Source organism: Myotis brandtii, unplaced genomic scaffold, assembly GCF_000412655.1.
Source record: "Myotis brandtii unplaced genomic scaffold, ASM41265v1 scaffold359, whole genome shotgun sequence".
NCBI lineage: Eukaryota > Metazoa > Chordata > Mammalia > Chiroptera > Vespertilionidae > Myotis > Myotis brandtii.
This window is the reverse complement of record NW_005363802.1, coordinates 584,235-604,385: the sequence shown is the minus strand read 5'-3', so window position 1 is coordinate 604,385 and position 20,151 is coordinate 584,235. Positions and strand designations below refer to the sequence as shown.

Below are 20,151 nucleotides of genomic sequence, written 5' to 3'. Positions count from 1 at the left end.
CATCAAACACTTCTACATGCTTGAGTTGGCAGCTAAATTAGTCACTTTTTTATAAACCACCACTTTTATTTGAAAGAACAACTGGCAAGTAAATTGGTTATTCTGACTTGGGTATTGGGCAGAAATTTTCTTGAAAAATGAATTAAATCGGCCTGTAATTTCAAGGAAAACACTTCCTTGGTCCAGTGCAGAGGGCTGTCAAGAAACCAAACTGGATGGTGCTTCTTCAGGGGTCAGGTACTCCCAGGGCTCTCTTGATACTAAACAGCATAAAGTGTTTTATGTCCAACTCATGTTTATAAATTATAATTCAAGAAAAGTCTTGTTTTGAATAGTGATAGGTTTTCAAATAACAGAGCTAAAAATATTTTCTAAGGTTTACCTACTGAAGAGCCATTCATTGTGTAGATCAATCAGAAAAATAGAGCCCAGATACTGAAAGCCATTTCCAAGGTGACATTCTAAAAATGCATGATTTATGGCCGAATCTTATATTTTATAGTGCTTTAAACTTCCAAGTACTTTCATATATACATTTTCATCTGATCCTCAAGCAACCCTGTGAGTACATAAAGTAGCTTGAAGATAAGAAAATTGAGACTCAAAGAAGATAATTCTCTGAATGCACTTTGTATTTTCCTGCCCTTTAAGCTATTATCTCTGTGGGGTCTGAAATAAGTCCCAGAAAATGGAGGATATAGAATCTATGAAACCTGGCAACTAATAGATGCAAAAATAAAATGGAGATGAAGGAGCCAGAGAATTTTTCTGAAACTTCTTGTTTGGGGTCTTGGGAGGGTACCATTAACCGAGAAAATAAAAATAGAGAAGGAATAGATTCAGTCAAACAAATGTTTCCTGAAGGCCTTTTCATCAGCACTACTATAATCTGCTTTGGGGGATTTTTAGAATCGATAGACAGTGCTGTTACGGTCTTTATATGAAAAGTTAGGGCATGCATGCCAGTAACTGACTCAAGGGGAAAAGTGGTAAGTGCCTTAAAGCCTTAGTTCAAGTTCTGTAGCTGTTCACAGGTGGCAAGGAATGACTTCTGGGCTTTGGGAAAATTTTATGGAAGAGGAAGCATTTGAAAGGAGTCTTGAAGAATGGTAGAATTTGTTCATAGGTGGTTGTGTGGAGACCAGGAAATTTCAGGTACAGAAAATAAAAGGATATGGGAGGAGGAATATCAGATATACAGGTTGGTAGGACCATCGCATGTGTGTAAACAGATAATGAGAAATTATTGAAAACAATTATTCCCAGGAAATGTTAACTGCTGCCTAATGGTCAGTTTTCTATTTTTTTACAATATATTTTATTGATTTTTTACAGAGAGGAAGGGAGAGGGATAGAGAGTTAGAAACATCGATGAGAGAGAAACATCAATCAGCTGCCTCCTGCACACCCCCTACTGGGGATGTGCTCGCAACCAAGGTACATGCCCTTGACCAGAATCGAACCCGGGACCCTTCAGTCCGCAGGCCGACGCTCTATCCACTGAGCCAAACCGGTCAGGGCTCTATTTTGTATTTAGTTAATTTATTTTAAAAGACACTAGCCAAACATATCTTAAGTACAACTTAGTTCTTTACATATAAAACTTTTTCATTGACTAGGGTAAGGATTTCAAGTTCAGGTAACATAATTGATCTTCCCAGATATTTGGTTTATAGTTTTAGAGAGTGTTGTGCAAAATATTGTACTATGGTCTTGTTTTTGAAATCTTTGGTGGTTTGTTTAAAGTAAACTTGCAGTCTTTAGATAACTTTATTGTCTTCACACTTAGAAATTCATTAATCCTTTAAGTAGCATTTTCATCTGAACTACATCCCTGTTCTATCTTCAAATAGCTTAGCTTTCTCTTCCGGCTCTTTCTATTCCTTTGGCATTAGTGTTTGTTATTATTCATTGCAGAATCTATCTGACTTGGATGTTTATTTCTGTTTGTCCCCTAGATAAGCCAGATAAATATGATCCACGTGATGTTGAAAGGCTACAACAAGATGATAACTGGGTTGAAAGTTACTTATGTTGGAGACATGATGTTGTAGATGAAACATTGAAGATGATTGATGAGAGTTTTCAGTGGAGGAAAGAAATGGCTGTCAACGGTAAGCTGTTCAATTTAACCTTGGCAGTACTGTCCCCTGTACAAATGTTACTGGTTTACTTTTATGTAACAGTATATTTGCAAATATCCTTGGCAATCATCATCAACATCAGATTACAATGTATTACACCAGCGGTTCCCAAACTTATTTGGCCTACCGCCCCCTTTCCAGAAAAAATATTACTCAGCCCCTGGAAATTAATTTTTTTTTAATTTTAATAGCAGTTACTCATAGCCCCCAAATGCTCCTGTGGCCATCACCGCCCCCCCTGGATCGCTGCAGCGCCCACCGGGGGGCGGTAGCGCCCACTTTGGGAATCACTGTATTACACAGTCCCACTAACACTTTGAAAGGAGTGTCATAAGACTTAAGTGTAGGGTGGATCATTCGAAAGGCAATCAGGTCACCAAGGAGCAGAATTACACTGATTCTTCACTCACAGCAGTCTCATAATCTGTGCTTGTTTAGTTCGGTACCATTAAACAATAGCAAGACAGCATCTTCACTCTCAGGCCCGGACATACGGAGATACTATTTGCCTGTTTCTCTCTGTTGTTGGCGTACATCTTTATCCCCAGAGTTCCTTGTGCTAATAGGGGTTCTATATAGAATTAATGAATGGGGGTCCCCAAAAAGCAAGCTTATCCTCAAGGATGCCTTTGGCAGCCTTCTTTTAACTGCTTCATTTGAAGGCTCACTTCAAGATTAAAATTTTCTCCACATATATAAAGGACTCTTCTCAGGCAAGGTTACCCATTATCTCTCTTCTAAAAATTTACCAAGAAACTGGCATAACTGTTGGTTTTGATGAGGTATAAAGAAGGATTTTCTGACCTTGAGGATTATAAACTGCAGTGACTGAGTCTGAAGACTTATACAAAATAACCAACAAATAAATCCAGAGCAGACCCTCTCTCCACTCTTCACTCGTATAGAAGGAATCCTTCAGAAGGGGAATATTTTAAAAATAATAATTTGCTTGGAAATGTCAAAACTGTAGGTAATTTCAACAACAGTGAAACATTTATAAATATAAATCTGATCTTTCTAAATCACTAACTTTTAAACTTAGCGCTTTTTCTTACATAGAATTGCTTGTTTCTAGTTGCAAACAGCAGATAGATGATAATAGGGAGTGGGGGAGGATATAGAAAGTTCTAGGTGAACTAGCAGTGAATGTAACAGAAGCCTTGGCACTTGCCACCTTGCTTCATTGGTTATCAGCCTCACTAGAGACTAAACAGGCCCCTTTTGTTCCTCCTGCTAAAGGAGCTAGCATTTTTCTTGAAGTATTTTCCAATTGCCCCAAGATTATAAAATGTATTAAACTCTGCTGGTATCAAACTTTGTAGAAAAATTGTATTTTGCAAAAGAAACCACAGTAATTTTTTTCATTAATTCTGAAGCTGTTATGTGGATATGTGCTGACATGTTCTCTTGAGATTGGCCAATAGTGATAATATTTGTTTGCAAGTCTTTATGTGGAACACAGAACATGGAAATGTGTCTACATAAATAATGACTGATGTCAAAGGGCGATGGATGTTTTTCATTTCTCTCATCTATGCTTTTATGTAGTTTGTTTACTTAGTAAGAAACACCATTTTTATTGCCATTCTATCCAGATTTTTGAATAAGTTTTATCTTTTCTTTTTTCTATGAGAACTACTATAGAACTTTAACCTTTACATTGTGAGTTTTCTTTTTTAAAAGGTGCCTAAGTTACAATTACTCATCAAAGTTTATCACTTTTTAGATCTGACTGAAGCCTCTATTCCCAAATGGTTACTGGAAATTGGTGGTATTTATCTCCATGGTTATGACAAAGAAGGCAACAAGTTGTGTGCGTATATTTAACTTATGTACTGGTTTTTCAAGACTTTGAGATGAACTTATCTCTCCCAACAGAATTAGTAAGAGGCAGCACTTTCTCTATTTGCAAGTTTCCTGTAACTGGGGATTGTTAGGGCCATCTTGACTGAGCATCAGATACTTAGTAGTTATACTGCTGTTTGCATTATAATAAAACGGACAGCAAAGGCAAATGCTACATCCTCTACCACAGCCAGAATTACGTAATTCAGAGTCATTATCTTCTTTGTAATTTGACTGTGATAGTAAAATTCAACCTAGTATTTTTACAGGAAAACTTCTTTGATGGTCCCTAATGGTTAATAAATGGACTTTTTTTCAAGTTTCCCAATCTGCCCCTCCAGCTTCTTCAGTCTGTGTGTTAGCAGGAAGAACAGTGGCGCTCATCCCTGCTGTCCCAAGGACTCTCTTCCCTCCCCCTAGCCCAAAATCCAGCTTGGTTTAGTACCAAGGCTAAGCCTAGGCAGGAGTGTCAGAACCTCATCCCAAGCAGAGTCAGTGCAACTTGCTCGCCCTCTGTGGTGTGTCGTCTGTTCTTGTTGGAACAGTTAAGTACTCTCTTTGCATTTTCCTCCTATCACTGGCTCCTCCTTCTTGGTCTTTCTCATTTCTCCCTTTCCACCCTTCCTTAAATTTGCTTCCCTGGCTTCATTCCTTCCTTGACCTTTTTTACTTTCCAGCTGATACAGTCTCTGCGGGTGATCTCAAGTACCATGACAGCCTCAGCTTCCTTCCCCTCCCCAAACAGCAGCAAGCCCACAGCATCCCCGGCCACATGCACATCCCTCACTGACCGGTGCCACCAGATTGATTGTCGGCCTGCTGCCCTCAACACAACACACAGCTGAACATCCGTGTCCCACCCCCTGCTCTGTCTCTGTACTGCCCAGCTCAGGCTAACAAACATACGCCAGAGCTTCAGGGAACCCCTCTCCATTTCACCAGTACTTCTCAGTTTAGTCCCACACTGCCCCCTTCTCCCTAATCCCTTCCCAGGGCATCACCTGTTGGGTTTCCTTCTCTGCCTCTTCCTTTCTCCCCTCTGTGCTGCTGCCTGAGAGATGTTGCCAATAGGAAAATCAAAAACGCCTTAGCATTTCATTCAGGGTCCTTCACACCCACTCTGTCTATTTAGCTTCTCCTCTCACCACTCATCACTTCTTTTCTCAGCTGCCACCACTCTGGACTCTGCCACACTCCGCCCACATGCAGGACACAGGCTCACACTTGCATAGTGCCTCTGTAGGGCTTTTCCTCTGGAAGAACCTTTTTTTCTAGTGCTTGATAGAACCAATGGCTTTTTTTGGTTAAGCATGGTGAAGAGTACTCTTAGGTTATTACCAAATATTGTTTGTTCACCTGTATTTTCTTTCCCCCTCACTTACTAGTGAAGTTTACTTACTTCTTAAGGGGATGGGAAAAATAGTTTCCTTCCTGCTACTCTCCTTTAAGGTTCCCAAGTGCGCATTAGTTCTCATTTTAAAAAAGGAAGAGATATTTTTAATCCGAGAAATAAAATGAATTATAAGTGGAAAAATGAAAAGGGATAGAATGATATATGTATAAAATAATATTATAAAGCCATAAACAATTTTCTTATTTTTTATCTAATGTTCTCCTCAAAGTGTGGATCAGGGTGAAGTATCATGTAAAGGACAATAAAACCATATTGGACAAAAAGAAGCTTATCGCATTCTGGTTGGAACGTTACGCCAAAAGAGAAAATGGAAAACCTATCACAGTGATGTTTGACCTGTCAGAAACTGGAATCAATAGCATAGTAAGCACTTTTTAAAATTCTAAGTGATTGTTTATCATGGTGTGCTCCCTCTCTCCTATCCTCTCTGCCATTCCCCCCCCCCCCAACAAAATATTGCTATAAAATTGAGCTAACCAGGTTATGTTGGGGATTTATTTTTTCCCCTGAATTGTGAGTGAAGTCAAATATAGAATACAATTTGCAAGAAATAAATTTGCTTCAGTGTTTGGCATTGAAACTGTAGATTTCCCAGAAATGTTCCTTGTCTGATACACAGGATATAAATGTAGGATGTGGTGGCTGGCAGGGTAATGAGTAGATGTGGTAACAGTGAACTTTTCTGTCAAAGCTCTTATCCTACAGCACCTAACCCTGTGCCTGGCACAGCATAATGCACTCAGAAAAAAACTGAGGAAAGTGACGTCTGCTCTGTTGTACCATTAGATTCATACTATGTTTTAACGTTGCGAGATGTTCACCTGAGTTTTGCACATACAGCACTTTTGTGATTTTGTTTGGGGTCCTTTGTTTGCTTGTTTGGATTTTTTGTTTGATTGGTTTGGTTGGCTTTGGAAAACAGTTTTCTCCAGGTGATTTTCCCAAGCTTAAAAAATAAGTAAAAGCTACCAGTCCTTATTTTGGGCCCTTGTGACCTTAGTGGTAACTACAAACCCTTCAGCAGGGATGGTGATCCATTAGCAAATTTATTAGAACAGATGTCTCTTAAATTCACACCATGGCTAATTCTGGTAGCAGTGAAGTGTCATTTGCACACCTGCCTAGGGCAGTGTTAAAACCTTTTTGAAAATCCACTTGACAAAGTATGTTAAGAATCTTAAAGTGTTCACATTCATATTCTTTGCCTGGTAACTAACTTCTGGAAATCTATTCTAAAGAAAGAATCCTGAGTACAGAAAAAGTATTATGCATCAAAATGTTTTTTTCAGAGTGTCATTTAAAATAATGAAAAATTAGCCCTAGCCGGTTTGGCTAAGTGGATAGAGCATCGGCCTGCAGACTGAAGGGTCCCAGGTTCGATTCTGGTCAAGGGCATGTACCCTGGTTGCAGGCACATCCCCACTAGGGTGTGTGCAGGAGGCGGCTGATCAATGTTTCTCTCTCATCGATGTTTCTAACTCTCTATCCCTCTCCCTTCCTCTCTGTAAAAAATCAATAAAATATATTTAAAAAAATAATAATAATGAAAAATTAGAAAAATGTATACATCAACATGGTGAAATGGTAAATTGTGGTTTACTCATTTATGGAGTATGTATAATGGTATTTATAAATAATTTGCAGTAATATTGGAAAATACCTTTTTTAAATGAAAATGGCAACAGGATTATATCACAGTGAAACCTAGCCCTCAAAAAGTAAACCTTAGACATTTAAAAAGAAAACAACAACATATAAACAAAATACATACTAGAGAGAACCACTAGAGAAAAGTAGAGGTGAGTAGAGATGGGTGGTGGAACCACAGACTTTTTTTCCCCATCTTGCTTTATATTTAAAGAGTTCATTGTCCTGGATTTTTTTCAGTGTAGTTTTGTGTCAGTGAGTTTTAGATTACAGAGTAAATTGTTTTATGCCCAAAATCTAAATCAAAATGCCTAGGTAAATAATATTTCATAAAAATAAATCATGATTCTGTTATCTTTTATGTGCAATAATTTTCTAAGCATTAACCCAGAATAATGAAAAATAAATGTTAATATTTTTTATTGCCAAATATAGGGGCAAAAAATTGAACTGTCTGATTTTTTTCCAAGCTACAAAAGATATGCTATCTCATTATCTTTAATTTATAAATAAGGTTTATTTGCATGACTAAATATTTAAATGATTATTGTTTTAAAATACTTGAATCATAGTAAATTATTTTTATATATGACCCTAATAACTCATGAAGGATTTAAGTTGGTTTATAAAGATGTATACAGAATTACAAGGCAAGAAATTTAAAGAATTATTTGTTAGAGTTGGGCCAGTAATTTGGCTCTAAGCTTTCAGCTGCCTACCTGAAAGAAATGGAATCATTTAAATTCAGAGATTATACTTTAAAACCAGTGTCTTAGGAAAAGTATATGCATTCCTGATACTTAGAGAGAAAAGTCTTTCATGAGTCCTCAAAGGGAGGGCATTTTACAAGATAATGAATAGCGTCCTTGAAAACATTCTCCCAGAATATAGACCAATCATTTTATAGAGCTTTTTTATGTAGTACCCACTAATATATGTACACCAGTGGCATCCTATCAAATCCACATGAATTAACAGTAACTGGGGATTTTATAAGCAAGGCCATTCAATTACAGAAAAGATGAAAACAAGAATATTGGATAAAGAGTTTTTAGGCAAAGTCACAGATCATATACTATGTAACCAAATTTATAATAAGGAGTTATTGAGATATTTCTTTAACCCTTGACTACAAATTATTAAGCTTTCTGCACAGTGGGTATAATGATTAGTTATAAAGGTGTTATTACATAGTAGGATTTATCCCATAATAAATGCTTAAGATAGGTAAGGATGCTTACTTTACAGTTTACTGGAGTTAAAGATGCTGCAACTCACCTTCTAGGAACAACTTAATAGACTCTCATTTCTAGGACAACTCACCTTTCAGAATTGATGGCTTTAAGTTTGCCTGATTATATGTAGCTTTCATCCTATAGTCCTTATAAGAAGGCAGGTCAGGATTAGTAAGTCAGTGTATGGCCATGGAATAACATGTAATGAAATGATCCATATGAATAGTAATCCTAATAACCAAATTTCATGTTACTGTGTTCAATGCAGTGGGGCCAACCAGATAACTATGCTTATAAAGGCTTCCAGAAATGGAAGTTAAGGAACAGTACTTGAATATAAACTGAGAAATTCTAATTCTCATTCTAGATCTCTAAATAAGAGGAAAGAAGCTAGAAGTAAAATAGATACAGCAGGCCAATATGATAAGATTAATTGTGGAATAAAAGATTAATAAAATGTTTTATTCAAGCTATTATGAAGTATAGAAATTAGCTTTAAAATCAAATATTGCAGAATTTATATACATATGTTTTATTATCCCAAATGGTCAGGTTATAAATTTTATACATGCTTCATTAATTCTTTAATTATTCAGCAGATTTTTTAGAGTTTCTCTATGGGGATTGCTTTTAGCTCCATTTTATAATTCCATGCTATCTTAGCAGCCTGAGATATCTAATTAGTTTGAGGTAACATGAATGATGTTTAAGCTTCTGATTTCTTTAACTTAGGTTTAGGACTGATTATTATAATTAGCTTAATGACTTAAGACCCTTATCCTTGGGAATCTATATATTTATACATGAGCTTATTTTTAAAGAATTTAATAATTGTCTCATTTGTATTTAATAATTTATCACTTTTAGAAATATGCAGTTTAAAATTCTCTAATGTGGATAGTCTTAAAGATTTAAATGTATAATCTTTTTTTAGGACATGGATTTTGTGCGCTTTATCATCAACTGCTTTAAGGTTTATTACCCTAAATACCTCTGTAAGTAACTTACTCCTTTATAAACATACTAGAGGCCCGTGCACTGGTGGGGTTCCTCAGCCTGGCCTGCAGGGATCGGGCTGAAACCGACTCTCTGACATCCCCTGAGGGGTCCAGGATTGCGAGAGGGCACAGGCCAGGCTAAGGGACCCCACTGGTGCCCGATCGGGACTACGGGAGGGCTGCAGGGCATGTCTGGCCCATCTTGCCCAGTCCCTATTGCCGGACCCCAGCAGCAAGCTAACCTACCAATCGGAGCATCTGCCCCCTGGTGGTCAGTGCACATCATAGCGACTGGTCGAATGGTCAGATACTTAGCATATTAGGCTTTTATTATATGGGATGAAATGTAGAAACTGTAAACAATGTCTGAAAATTGTAGAGCTTTATATTATAGACTTTAATAGCTGAACACTGTTTTCTGATGAAGAGCTTAAATGTGTTCATAGAAGTTTAAGCACATATTGTAATAGGCACAGGGGGAAATTTTCATAAATAATCATGTCCTTTAGTTAGTTTTAAGAGTTTAAGTTCTAATCTGTACATATGGCATTCTATAACATATATATACACACACACACACAGGTACATAAAAACATACACTTATTTCAAAGATTAACCCATTTTTACTAATCTTTCAATTCAGAAATTCCTTTAAAATATTTATTACATTGACCTTGGCTGGGTAGCTCAGTTGATTAGAGCATCATCCCAATATGCCAAGGTTGTTGATTCAGTCAGGGCACATATAAGAATCAACCAATGAATGCATAAGTGGAACAACAAATTGATATTTCTCTCTCTCTCTCTTCTTCTCTCCACTCCTCTCTCTAAAAATCAATTTCAAATACAAGAAAACATTTATTATATAGAATGTCCTACATACAAGAAACAGATAAATAATATTGATAAAGTGGACTCTGTCATAAGCAATATTCATAGATAAAGTACATTGTGTTACTAATTGCTATTTACAAATTGTCATTGAGAAAACAACTATAGTGTATTGCATTTGAATCTGATGTTGAAACTGTTTTAAAGTTCAATGGATTTCAACAGTAATATGACATGCCACGTCCAGACTCCATTTACCCACTTAACAATTTTCTTTTGTACCTTTATGCAAACAACAAAAACAATAAACAAAAGGCCAAGCTACTTGCCAAAGGACAGTGATAATGCAATGTTTATTTCCTACAAGCTATTCTCCTGACTGGTCTCTTCACCATTTTGAGAAGTTAGTTTAGTTCTAGCATCACTCACCCTTCACTGACTTAGAAATGAGTCAGCCAGCTCCGTTTTTTGTTACATTCATATCATTTTTTCTAGGTCAGATATATGTCATATTACTATAGTGGTACTAAGTCACATTCAATGAATTTTTTTTTCATCTTTCAGCAAAAATAGTGATCTTTGATATGCCTTGGATAATGAACGGTGAGTATATTACCTATACTTTCTAAAACAGAATGTCTGATTTCCTTTTTTCTTTGCCAACTTAGCCACATTGCTATGGTTGTTCAAAAAATGTTTATATTGTGCTTGATATATACTCTTAAGAGGCTAGATCTAAACCATTCAAAGGCTTTTCCAAAGCAAACAAGTCTAATTTTCTACCCCATAGGGTCACCCACTAGTCTTCTCTAAAACCAGCCTCAGGATAGTCAACCATTCAGGTAAAACTATAGTCAGAAGCCTCAGTTTTTCTCCCACAGGTGGGGTATTTAATGAAACACAGGCCTTAGCTAGGTTTTCTCATGGGCTTCAGGTGTTGAGGAGGAAGGTGGGATGAATCTGAAATTTACTCCAAATCTCTGTAGTCACATACCCCTTATGACAGTCATAATATATATATTTTAAATTGTTGGAAAACCCTAGTTATCAAAAAACTTCTCACAAAGAAAAGCCCAGGTCCAAATGGCTTCACTGGTAAATTGTACCAAACATAAAGAAGCAAAACCAATCCTTCGTAAACTCTTACAAAATAATAGAAGAGGGAACAATTTCCAATTCATTTTATGAGCAAGTATATATCCCTAATCACAAACATCACAGGAAAACTAGACCAATATCTCATATGAATATAGATGGACCAATCCTCAATAAAGTACTAACAAACTGAATCTAGCGACATATAAAAAGGATTATACACCATGACCAAGTGGGATTTATCTCAGGAATGCAAATTCAGTTCAACATAAGAACATCAACCAGTGTTATCCAACTTATTAATAGGCTAAAAGAAAAAAACACACATGATCCTCTCAATAGACACAGGAAAAGCATTTGAAAACATTCAGTAGTCTCATGATAAACACACTCAAGAAACTAGGAATAGAAGGCACAAATCGTTGAAGCAACTGTGAAGTTAGGGGGACCACAGTAGTCCACACAGACTACACCCTCACTTCTGACACAAACTGTAAGGTCAAGGGGTTCCCCAAACCAGTCTCACTCAGGTTTACTAGAATGACTTACAGAACTCACTGAAAGCAGGTATACTCGCAACTACAGTTTATTACAGGGAAAAGATTCAGATTAAAATTAGCAAAGGGAAGAAAAACAGAGTCGAATCCAGGGAAATACCAAATGTGGAGCAAGTCAGTTTTCCAGCATCAATATGTGGCAGTACCCATGGAGTAATGCCACTCAGAAAAGATTACCCAAACTTCAGTGCTCAGAGTTTTTATTGGGGTTTCATTACATGGCCAGACTGACTTACCACAATGTTTACCCCAGTCTCCCCAGAGGTTTACTGATACTATGTGATGCATAGCCCCCACTCTAAGTCATTGTTCCTGTGTGACCCAAGGCCCCCAGACAAACAAAGACAGTCCTGTCAAGCATGAAGATTATCTCCCAGCAGCTAAAGGCAAAGGCCAGACCTTTCTTTGAGTAAGGTTAAGTCTTCACTACACAGAAGAGAACATCCAGAGCCTGATCAAGGGCACCTATGTAAAACCTGCATCTGTGAAAACCCACAGCTAACATGGAGTAATACTAACAGTACAGTGGGGCCTTGACTTACGAGTTTAATTTTTTCCGTGACGGAGCTCGTAACTCAAATTACTCGTATGTCAAATCATAAAGTGAACGAGTGAGACACGTGATGCTGGGCTGATGTTGTGGCGTTCACTGTGACGTTCGCTGCGCCAACTAGCGGTGGGGTATCTGAAGCTGGCTCGTAACCCGAATTTTAGCTCGCAACTCAAAGCAAAAAATCGGCCGAGAGACGGCTCGTATCTCGAAAAACTCGTTAGTCGGGACACTCGTAAGTCAAGGCCCCACTGTATTTGCAGATGACATAATTTTCTATATGCAAAATTGTAAGGAATTCAAACACACAAAAACTTTAATTAGAGCTTAATAAATGAGTTCAGCAAGGTGGCAGGATGCAAACTTAATACACAAAATCAATTGTATTTCTATATACTCGCAATGAATTATCCAAAAATGAAATTAAGAAAATTTCATTGATAATAGCATCACAAAGAATAAAATACTTAAAAATAAAATTAATAAAAGAAGTTTAATACTTGTACACTGAAAACTACATAACACCACTGAAAGATATTAAAGACCTAGGCAAACATCTCTTATTTAAGGATTGGAAGACCTAATATTGTTAAGATGACGATACTTCCTGAATTGATCCACAAATTTAATGCAGCCCCTGTCAAAATCCCAGCTGCCTTTTTTTTAAAGTAATTGACAAGTTTGTAAGAAGATATGTAAATGGCAATGAATACATGACAAGATGCTCAATATTAGTCCAATACATGACAAGATGCTCAATTTCAATAAAAAAATTCAAGTCAAAATCAAATAAGATAGTACTTCATACCCACTAGGATGACTATAATCAAAGGGACAGACAGTAGCAAGTGTTGACAAGGATGTGGAAAAATTGGAACCCTCATACATTTCAGGTGAGAATGAAAAATGGCAGTTCCTCAAAGAAGTTAAACATAAAATTACCATATGGCCCAGCAATTTCACTCCTAGCTATATATATTCAAGAGAAGTGAAACCATGTGCTCACACACAAACTTGTACACAAATGTTCATAGCAGCTTTACTCATAATAGTGAAAAGTGGAAACAGCCCAAATATTCATAACTGATGAAAGGATAAACAAGTGTTATATATCCATAAAATGGACAATTATTCAGTCATAAAAAGGAATCAAATACCTTTTAAATGCTATGTCATGGATGAACCTTAACAGCATGCTAAGTAAGTGAACAAAACCAGTAGAAAAAATACCATTGTATGATTCTATTTATATGAAATGTCCGAAATAGGCAAATCCATATAGACAGAAAGTAGATTAGTGTTTACCATGGAATGGGAGAAGACAAGACAAGGAGAGATTGATAAGTGAGGGTTTCTTTTTGGTGTGATGAAAATGTTCTAAAATTAGAGAGTGGTGATGGTTGTGCAACTCTGTGAATGTACTAAAAACCATTAATGTGTATACTTTAAAAGGATAAATTTTATGGTATGTAAATTATATCTCAATAACTGTTCTAAACTAACAGATATAACACTTTAGATAATTCAAGCAGTATAACTTTAAATATGTCAACTCAAACTTTTTAGATAGAAATGAAAATGCAAATGTTATGTAAAAAATTTTAAGCACAATTAGCCAAAGTAAAAATATAATTTTCTGAACTACTATATTCAGCATTTGTTATGCTGTTTTATTTCTTTTTCTTATTTTCTCTTTTTTATTGAATTTATTGGCTTGACATTAGTTAATAAAATTACATAGGTTTCAGGTGTACGATTCTGTAACATCATCTATACATTGTATTATGCATCCACCACCCCAAGTCAAGTCTCCTTCCATTATTATACTGTTTTATTTCTTGATTTAAATTGATGCTTTTGCAAATTTAATGCAGGATTCCTCTTTTAATTTCTTTAAAATGTGTCTGGAATGTCACAATGGAAAGAAGCTTTAAAAAATTAAGTATTTACAGAATGGCATGACAGAACAGATTATAATTATTAAACAGCTGGGTTTGATAACAGTTTATTCTTGCAGATTCTGTCAATTCCTCACAATTACATAGATTGAGGACTTGAGAGAAAGGCAGAGAAGGTTAGGGTTAGAATGGAAATCTGGGTCCAGCTCACACCCATTATGAGGTGGCCTACTTCTCTTCCTGACTTCCCATTTCAGAAAGTTTTTCAGACTGGGAGTTTTATCAGGAACATAAGGCAAATGACTCTTCCCATAATATTGTGCAGTTATTCCCTGAATCAGTGCTGTTTGATTTAGTGTCTGGAAATCTTAGTAGTTGGGATTATTGATGGATTTGTGCAGAGGCCAAAACTCTGATGAGTGTATTTGAGAACATTAGAGTAATTGAATCTTGAATCTTTATGGACCATTGAAATCTGTAAGGGACAGTCACAGTGTAAATGCCTATAGGAATTAGACAATGTTAAGTATCATGCCATGGAAATATACATATTAAAAAATTTTAGCCTAACCTATTTTCAGAAGACCTGAGTTAGCATCTACAGTAAAATTAATTGAGATAGAGAATGAAAAGAATTTAATTAAGTAACTGTTTTTTTCTTCAGCTGCTTTCAAAATTGTGAAATCCTGGCTCGGTCCAGAAGCAGTGAGTTTGTTGAAGTTTACAAATAAACATGAAGTCCAAGACTATGTCAGTGTAGAATACCTGCCTTCCCACATGGGTGGAACTGTAAGTATAGTACTTGAAACTTGTTCCTAAAATAAGACTGGGTCATAGCACATTAGCCTGTATTCTTTCCTCAAGGAAAAAGGAAAAGCAGTGTCATAATAGCCAAAGGAAGATCATAGATTCACCAAAATAATAAGCAGTGTTACATTTTTTTAAGTTTTCAAGTTGTTACATTGCTATTTTTGAATGGGTCTGAACTGAAAAGTATTCAGTAAAAATGTATTCAGTATTTAGAAACAAGTATTCAGTAAAAGTCTTTCTACTGCTATCTCAGTCACCCCGTGCCCCTCCCCAGTTCCATTATTTCTTATATTTATTTTCAGGGATCTGTATTGCCTATATAAGCAACTGTAGAATATATGTATAAGCAAATATAGTATATATGTAATTCTTCCTTCTTCCCCTCTCTTTTAAACAAGTAGTAGTATATTTATACACTACTGTGCATCCTGCTTTTTTCTTTACATGTCTCAGAGATAATTTCAAATCAATATGTGACAAGCTGTCTTACTCTAATTCCTGACTGCAAAATATTCCAGTGTCTAGAGATGAACCATAAATTATTTAATTAATAACCATTAGGTATTAGTTTCTTTTGATGTGTCTTTATTTGTTTCCATTTGTTTACTATTGAACAATCTTTTTCGTTTAAAAGATAATGTAGCCCAGCCAGCATAGCTCAGTGGTTGAGCATCGACCTATGAACCAGGAGGTCAACAGTTTGATTCCCAGTCAGGACATATGCCTGGGTTGCAGGCTTGGTCCCCAGTGAGGGGTGCGTGCAGGAGGCAGCCAACAATGATTCTCTCTCATCATTGATGTTTCTATCTATCTCTCCCTTTCCCTTCCTCTCAGAAATCAATAAAAAATATTAAAAAATAAATAAAAGAATGTATACTATCAAGATTTTTTGCAAATGATTTTACTATTTACAAATAAGAGATCAGGAGTAATTAGGTATGTGTTAAATTCTTAATACCACATAATAATGAAACATATTGTGATAATGACTTTATTTATAAACTGTAAAGCCTATAGAAATGGTATGCCTTGGGTAACTTGATTGACAATATTTCTATTTGATATTTATAATCTTCTTTGTATACTGCCTTCCTGGCAAAATTGTATTCAACCAGAACCAAGGGGATAGCAAGATGAAAAGTTTTGGTATGTCCGTGTTTGTTTTCTTTGATTAAAAAAACTTGAACTAATATTTTTAATTTGAAGTTTGATGCTTTCCTATTCTGGGACTTCATATTTCATATTTTAACCTAGAAAAACCAGACTATGGTTCATTTCAAGTACAACCCTTAGTTAAAATGGTGATTTTATTGATTTGACATTTTTTAACATTTGCCCATAGAATTGTATCTTAAAATTAATAGCATTTAGTAAAATTTATTTTTCTTTTTAGAGGTATAAAAGGTTATTTTATTTCCCATTCTCTGATGTTAGTGGTATATTTCTTCAGGTTGTAGTCAAAATTGTAGTTAGGACTACTAATATTTTTACATTTTTTTGTCTTCAAAAAGTAATACACATTTTTTAACAGAAAAGAATACCAAAGACTGAAAAGTATAACAGTACAGTGAAAAGTATCTCTTCCTCCAAGTTTCTCTCCTTCTGGAGATATTGTGTCCATTATACTATTTTACATAATGGTCACATGTTATATGTATTCTGTTGTGGTTTTTTTAAATATTTTTATTTATTTCAGAGAGAAAGGGAGGAGAGAGAGATAGAAATATCAGTGATGAGAGAATCATTGATTGGCTGCCTCCTGCACGTCCCCGCTGGGGATTGAGCCCACAACCTGGGCATGTGCCCTTGACCAGAATCGAACCTGGGACCTTTCAGTCCGCAGGCCGATGCTCCATCCACTGAGCCAAACAAGCTAGGGCTGTTGTGGAGTTTTTTACATCATTTATTTTTAGGTTATACCATATTGATTCATAGAGGTCTACCTGACTCATTGACCATTGCAGGACATTCCATTGTGTGGATATAACATATTTAATCAGTTCTCTTTTGAAGGTACATTACTTATTTTCTAATCTTTTGCCATTACTAATAGTGCTGCAGTGACTATCCTTGTAAATAATTCTTCATGAGCAGGTGCGGCAGTATATATAGAGGATAAACTCCAGGAAATAACATTAGGTCAATGGGTATATTTAGTGTTTAATTTTTATAGCTGTTGCCAATTTCCTCTAAAGAGATTGTGGTCATTTACCAATAATGTGTGAGAACATTTGAACCACATTTCTGCCAATACCACATAGTATCGTTTTTTCCAGTTTCGGGTGAAAAATATTTCATTATAGTTTTAATTTGCATTTCTTTTATTGTCAGTGATGCTGAGCATGTTTTAATGACTTAAAAGGCAGCCTTCATTATTTTTCTGTGAACTGTATTATTCCTTTATTCCTTGTTCTCTTGGGTTATTCTTTCCTTGTTTACTTGTATATATTAATAAAAGCTGTTTTTTGATTCTATGTGTGGTGTACATTTTCCCAGTTTGTGGCCCTTTTTAAAAAGTTTTATTTTAGTGTGCTCAATTTTTATCAATGTTTGCATGCCTTCTTATTTTTTGTGTTATGCTTAGAAAGGCTATTCCTGCTTCGTTGTTTCTTTTTATCCTCTTGTGTGTTGCTCTGGAGCTTATATGGTTTTAAAAAATAAATACACACATAGACTTGCAGACACACTTAATCTTTCATCCATCTGAAATTCTTTTTGGTGTGAAGTGTGAGCTAAAGATCCCGTTTGCTTGTTTTACAGATGGCTGGCCAATTGTCTCACACCACTGATTACTTTTTCTTTTCTGGTTTGTTTTAAATTTCACTGTCTGATTCAGTCTATTTCCTTGGCCAAATGAATGTATTTCACCTTTACTAAGAGAATTCTTTTTCTACCCACCCTTTAGCAAGCTGATCCAAAATTCTTTTCTTCTAGGATCCTTTCAAGTATAGCTATCCACCACTAGTAGATGATGACTTCCAGACACCATTGTGCGAAAATGGGCCTATTGCCAGTGAGGATGAAGCTTCGAGTAAGGAAGATACAGAAAGTGATGGCAAAGACACCTTGGAAACAATTTTTGGTGAAGAACAAACAGCTCTTCTGAAAAAGGTAATTTTAATAATAAGATGAAATTCAGTCAAAAGCTGTGGCCTAGCCCCAATTCTACTAATAGCTTGCTATGTGATTTTGGATAAGTCATAACTTTCTGTCCTTCTGCATCTTTGTATGTACAAAGAAAGAAGGATAGGATGGGGTGATTCCATACTTTTGTATAAAAATTGGCAAAATGCACTTGACGGTGTTATCTAAAATATTTTTATTTATCTGAAATAAAATTAAAACTTTACCTTCTTGATCTACTTCCTCTCTTTGTTTCATATTTTAAAAACACTTAGTTATCTTATAATCAGGGGCTTGATAAATACATTATAATTTAAATCACATCCAAAGACTCTTAAGGGAGGGACCATGTTATATTTTCTATAATCACATTTATAGTAGGCACTCAATTATACATTAATGTAACATTAATATATATTAATTATATAATGTAGATATAATAAAGCTACATTAAGGATTATAATTTGCATTGAATCAATATAATGTTTACTTTTTGACCTATTGACCTGCCCAACCATCAAGTGTGAAACTAAATTTCTTGATCTTTTCTTCATATTTTTTTAATCTTTAGATTAACCTAACTGAATCTACTTCCAAAGCAGAAGAAAATGAAAAAGTTGATTCCAAGACTAAAGCTTTCAAAAAACCATTGAGTGTATTTAAAGGGCCCTTATTACACATCAGGTAATAATGGAAGATTTTATTAGCTATGCTTTCATAACATATTTTGATGATCTTCAGGGAACTGCAAAGTAAGAATACTTCTATACTGTTTTTGAAACTGGCGAAATACAAAATTAAGGGTTATCTGAAGACCTTGGTTTCCAGACATAATGGATAGTTTTAGCTACCTTTTTATTATGTTCCATTCAGTGTGTTTAAAAGGCCCTCATATTCTATCAGGTAATAAGAGGGCATATTTATATATTAACAGTAAATCTGAATGACATGTATTTTTCTCATTGTACTGATACTGTTAGACTTTGCACAAGTTCAAAGATTCCAGAAACAACATTGAAATGTAGGTGTTTATCCATTTGACCTTCCAAAAGCTAAAGCTGAACCAGAAAAATAGTTTTATTAAAGCCAAATTTCAGCCCATCTCTTGTTTCTAGGTTGTGCAATTCAAAAGATTTAGGATTGTTTATCTTTATGTAAAGACCTCTTTCTCTCTAATGATGCTTCTTGGTTGGTAAATCTATTTAGCCTTATATTAATGTTGCTATACCATCTTTCTATAGTGATGACCTAATATATTATTTTCTATGCCTTTACTTGAAACCTTTCAATGTAATTGTTTTAGTTATATCTGTTATGAACAATGCAGCCAGAGTTTTAAAAAATTGAATCTGAGATTCTCAAACTGACAAGATTAGTTTGTTTACACGTATTATGATTACTATTATATTTGGATTTGTCATGTCTGTATGTATGTGAGAGAAACAGAAACACACGTGAATGTTCAGTTTACCATGTTTTTTCTTTGCCATTTTACCTCTTTGAAGTTTGTTTCCCATTTTTCCCTCTACTGGTTTGGAAGTTACTCCGTTTCTGTTCACTAGAGGCCTGTCAAAACCATAGGTTATAAATATTTACATTTATATTTGTAATATCAAGGCTTATTAATATCACTAGAGGCCTGATGCACAAAATTTGTGCAAGGGGCTTGGCCCTGATAGCCACGGCGGCTTGCCTCAGCCCTCACAGTTGCAGGGGCTGCCTGGGCCCTCACAGCCCTGGCTTCATCCGGAAGGTCATTTGGCTGTCCGGTCTAATTAGCATATTACGCTTTTATTATTATAGACTAGAGGCCCGGTGCACGAAATTCGTGCACTGGGAGATGGGGTTCCCTCAGCCAAGCCTGCCCCTCAGTCCGGGAGCCCTCAGTGGATGTCCTACTGATGGCCACAGTCTGGCAGCAGAGGCTCGGTGCAGCCGTCCCCGTGTGTGTGTGTTTTTGTGTGTGTGTGTGTGTGTGTGTGTGTGTGTGTGTGTGTCTGCTGG

At 35.8% G+C, this 20,151-nt stretch overlaps 1 protein-coding gene across 2 annotated transcripts in view; it reads left to right on the top strand.

Moving 5' to 3' along the window:
- MOSPD2 (motile sperm domain containing 2) overlaps positions 1-20,151 on the top strand; it is a 41,202-nt gene that overhangs the window by 10,367 nt on the left and 10,684 nt on the right. For both annotated transcript variants that reach the window (XM_005871877.2, XM_005871876.2), the window contains exons 3-10: positions 1,959-2,114; positions 3,871-3,957; positions 5,612-5,766; positions 9,220-9,280; positions 10,679-10,717; positions 14,879-15,003; positions 17,959-18,135; positions 18,719-18,831. In XM_005871877.2, coding sequence (XP_005871939.2) covers positions 1,959-2,114; positions 3,871-3,957; positions 5,612-5,766; positions 9,220-9,280; positions 10,679-10,717; positions 14,879-15,003; positions 17,959-18,135; positions 18,719-18,831 — 913 coding nt within the window. The remainder of the gene's footprint in view (positions 1-1,958; positions 2,115-3,870; positions 3,958-5,611; positions 5,767-9,219; positions 9,281-10,678; positions 10,718-14,878; positions 15,004-17,958; positions 18,136-18,718; positions 18,832-20,151) is intronic.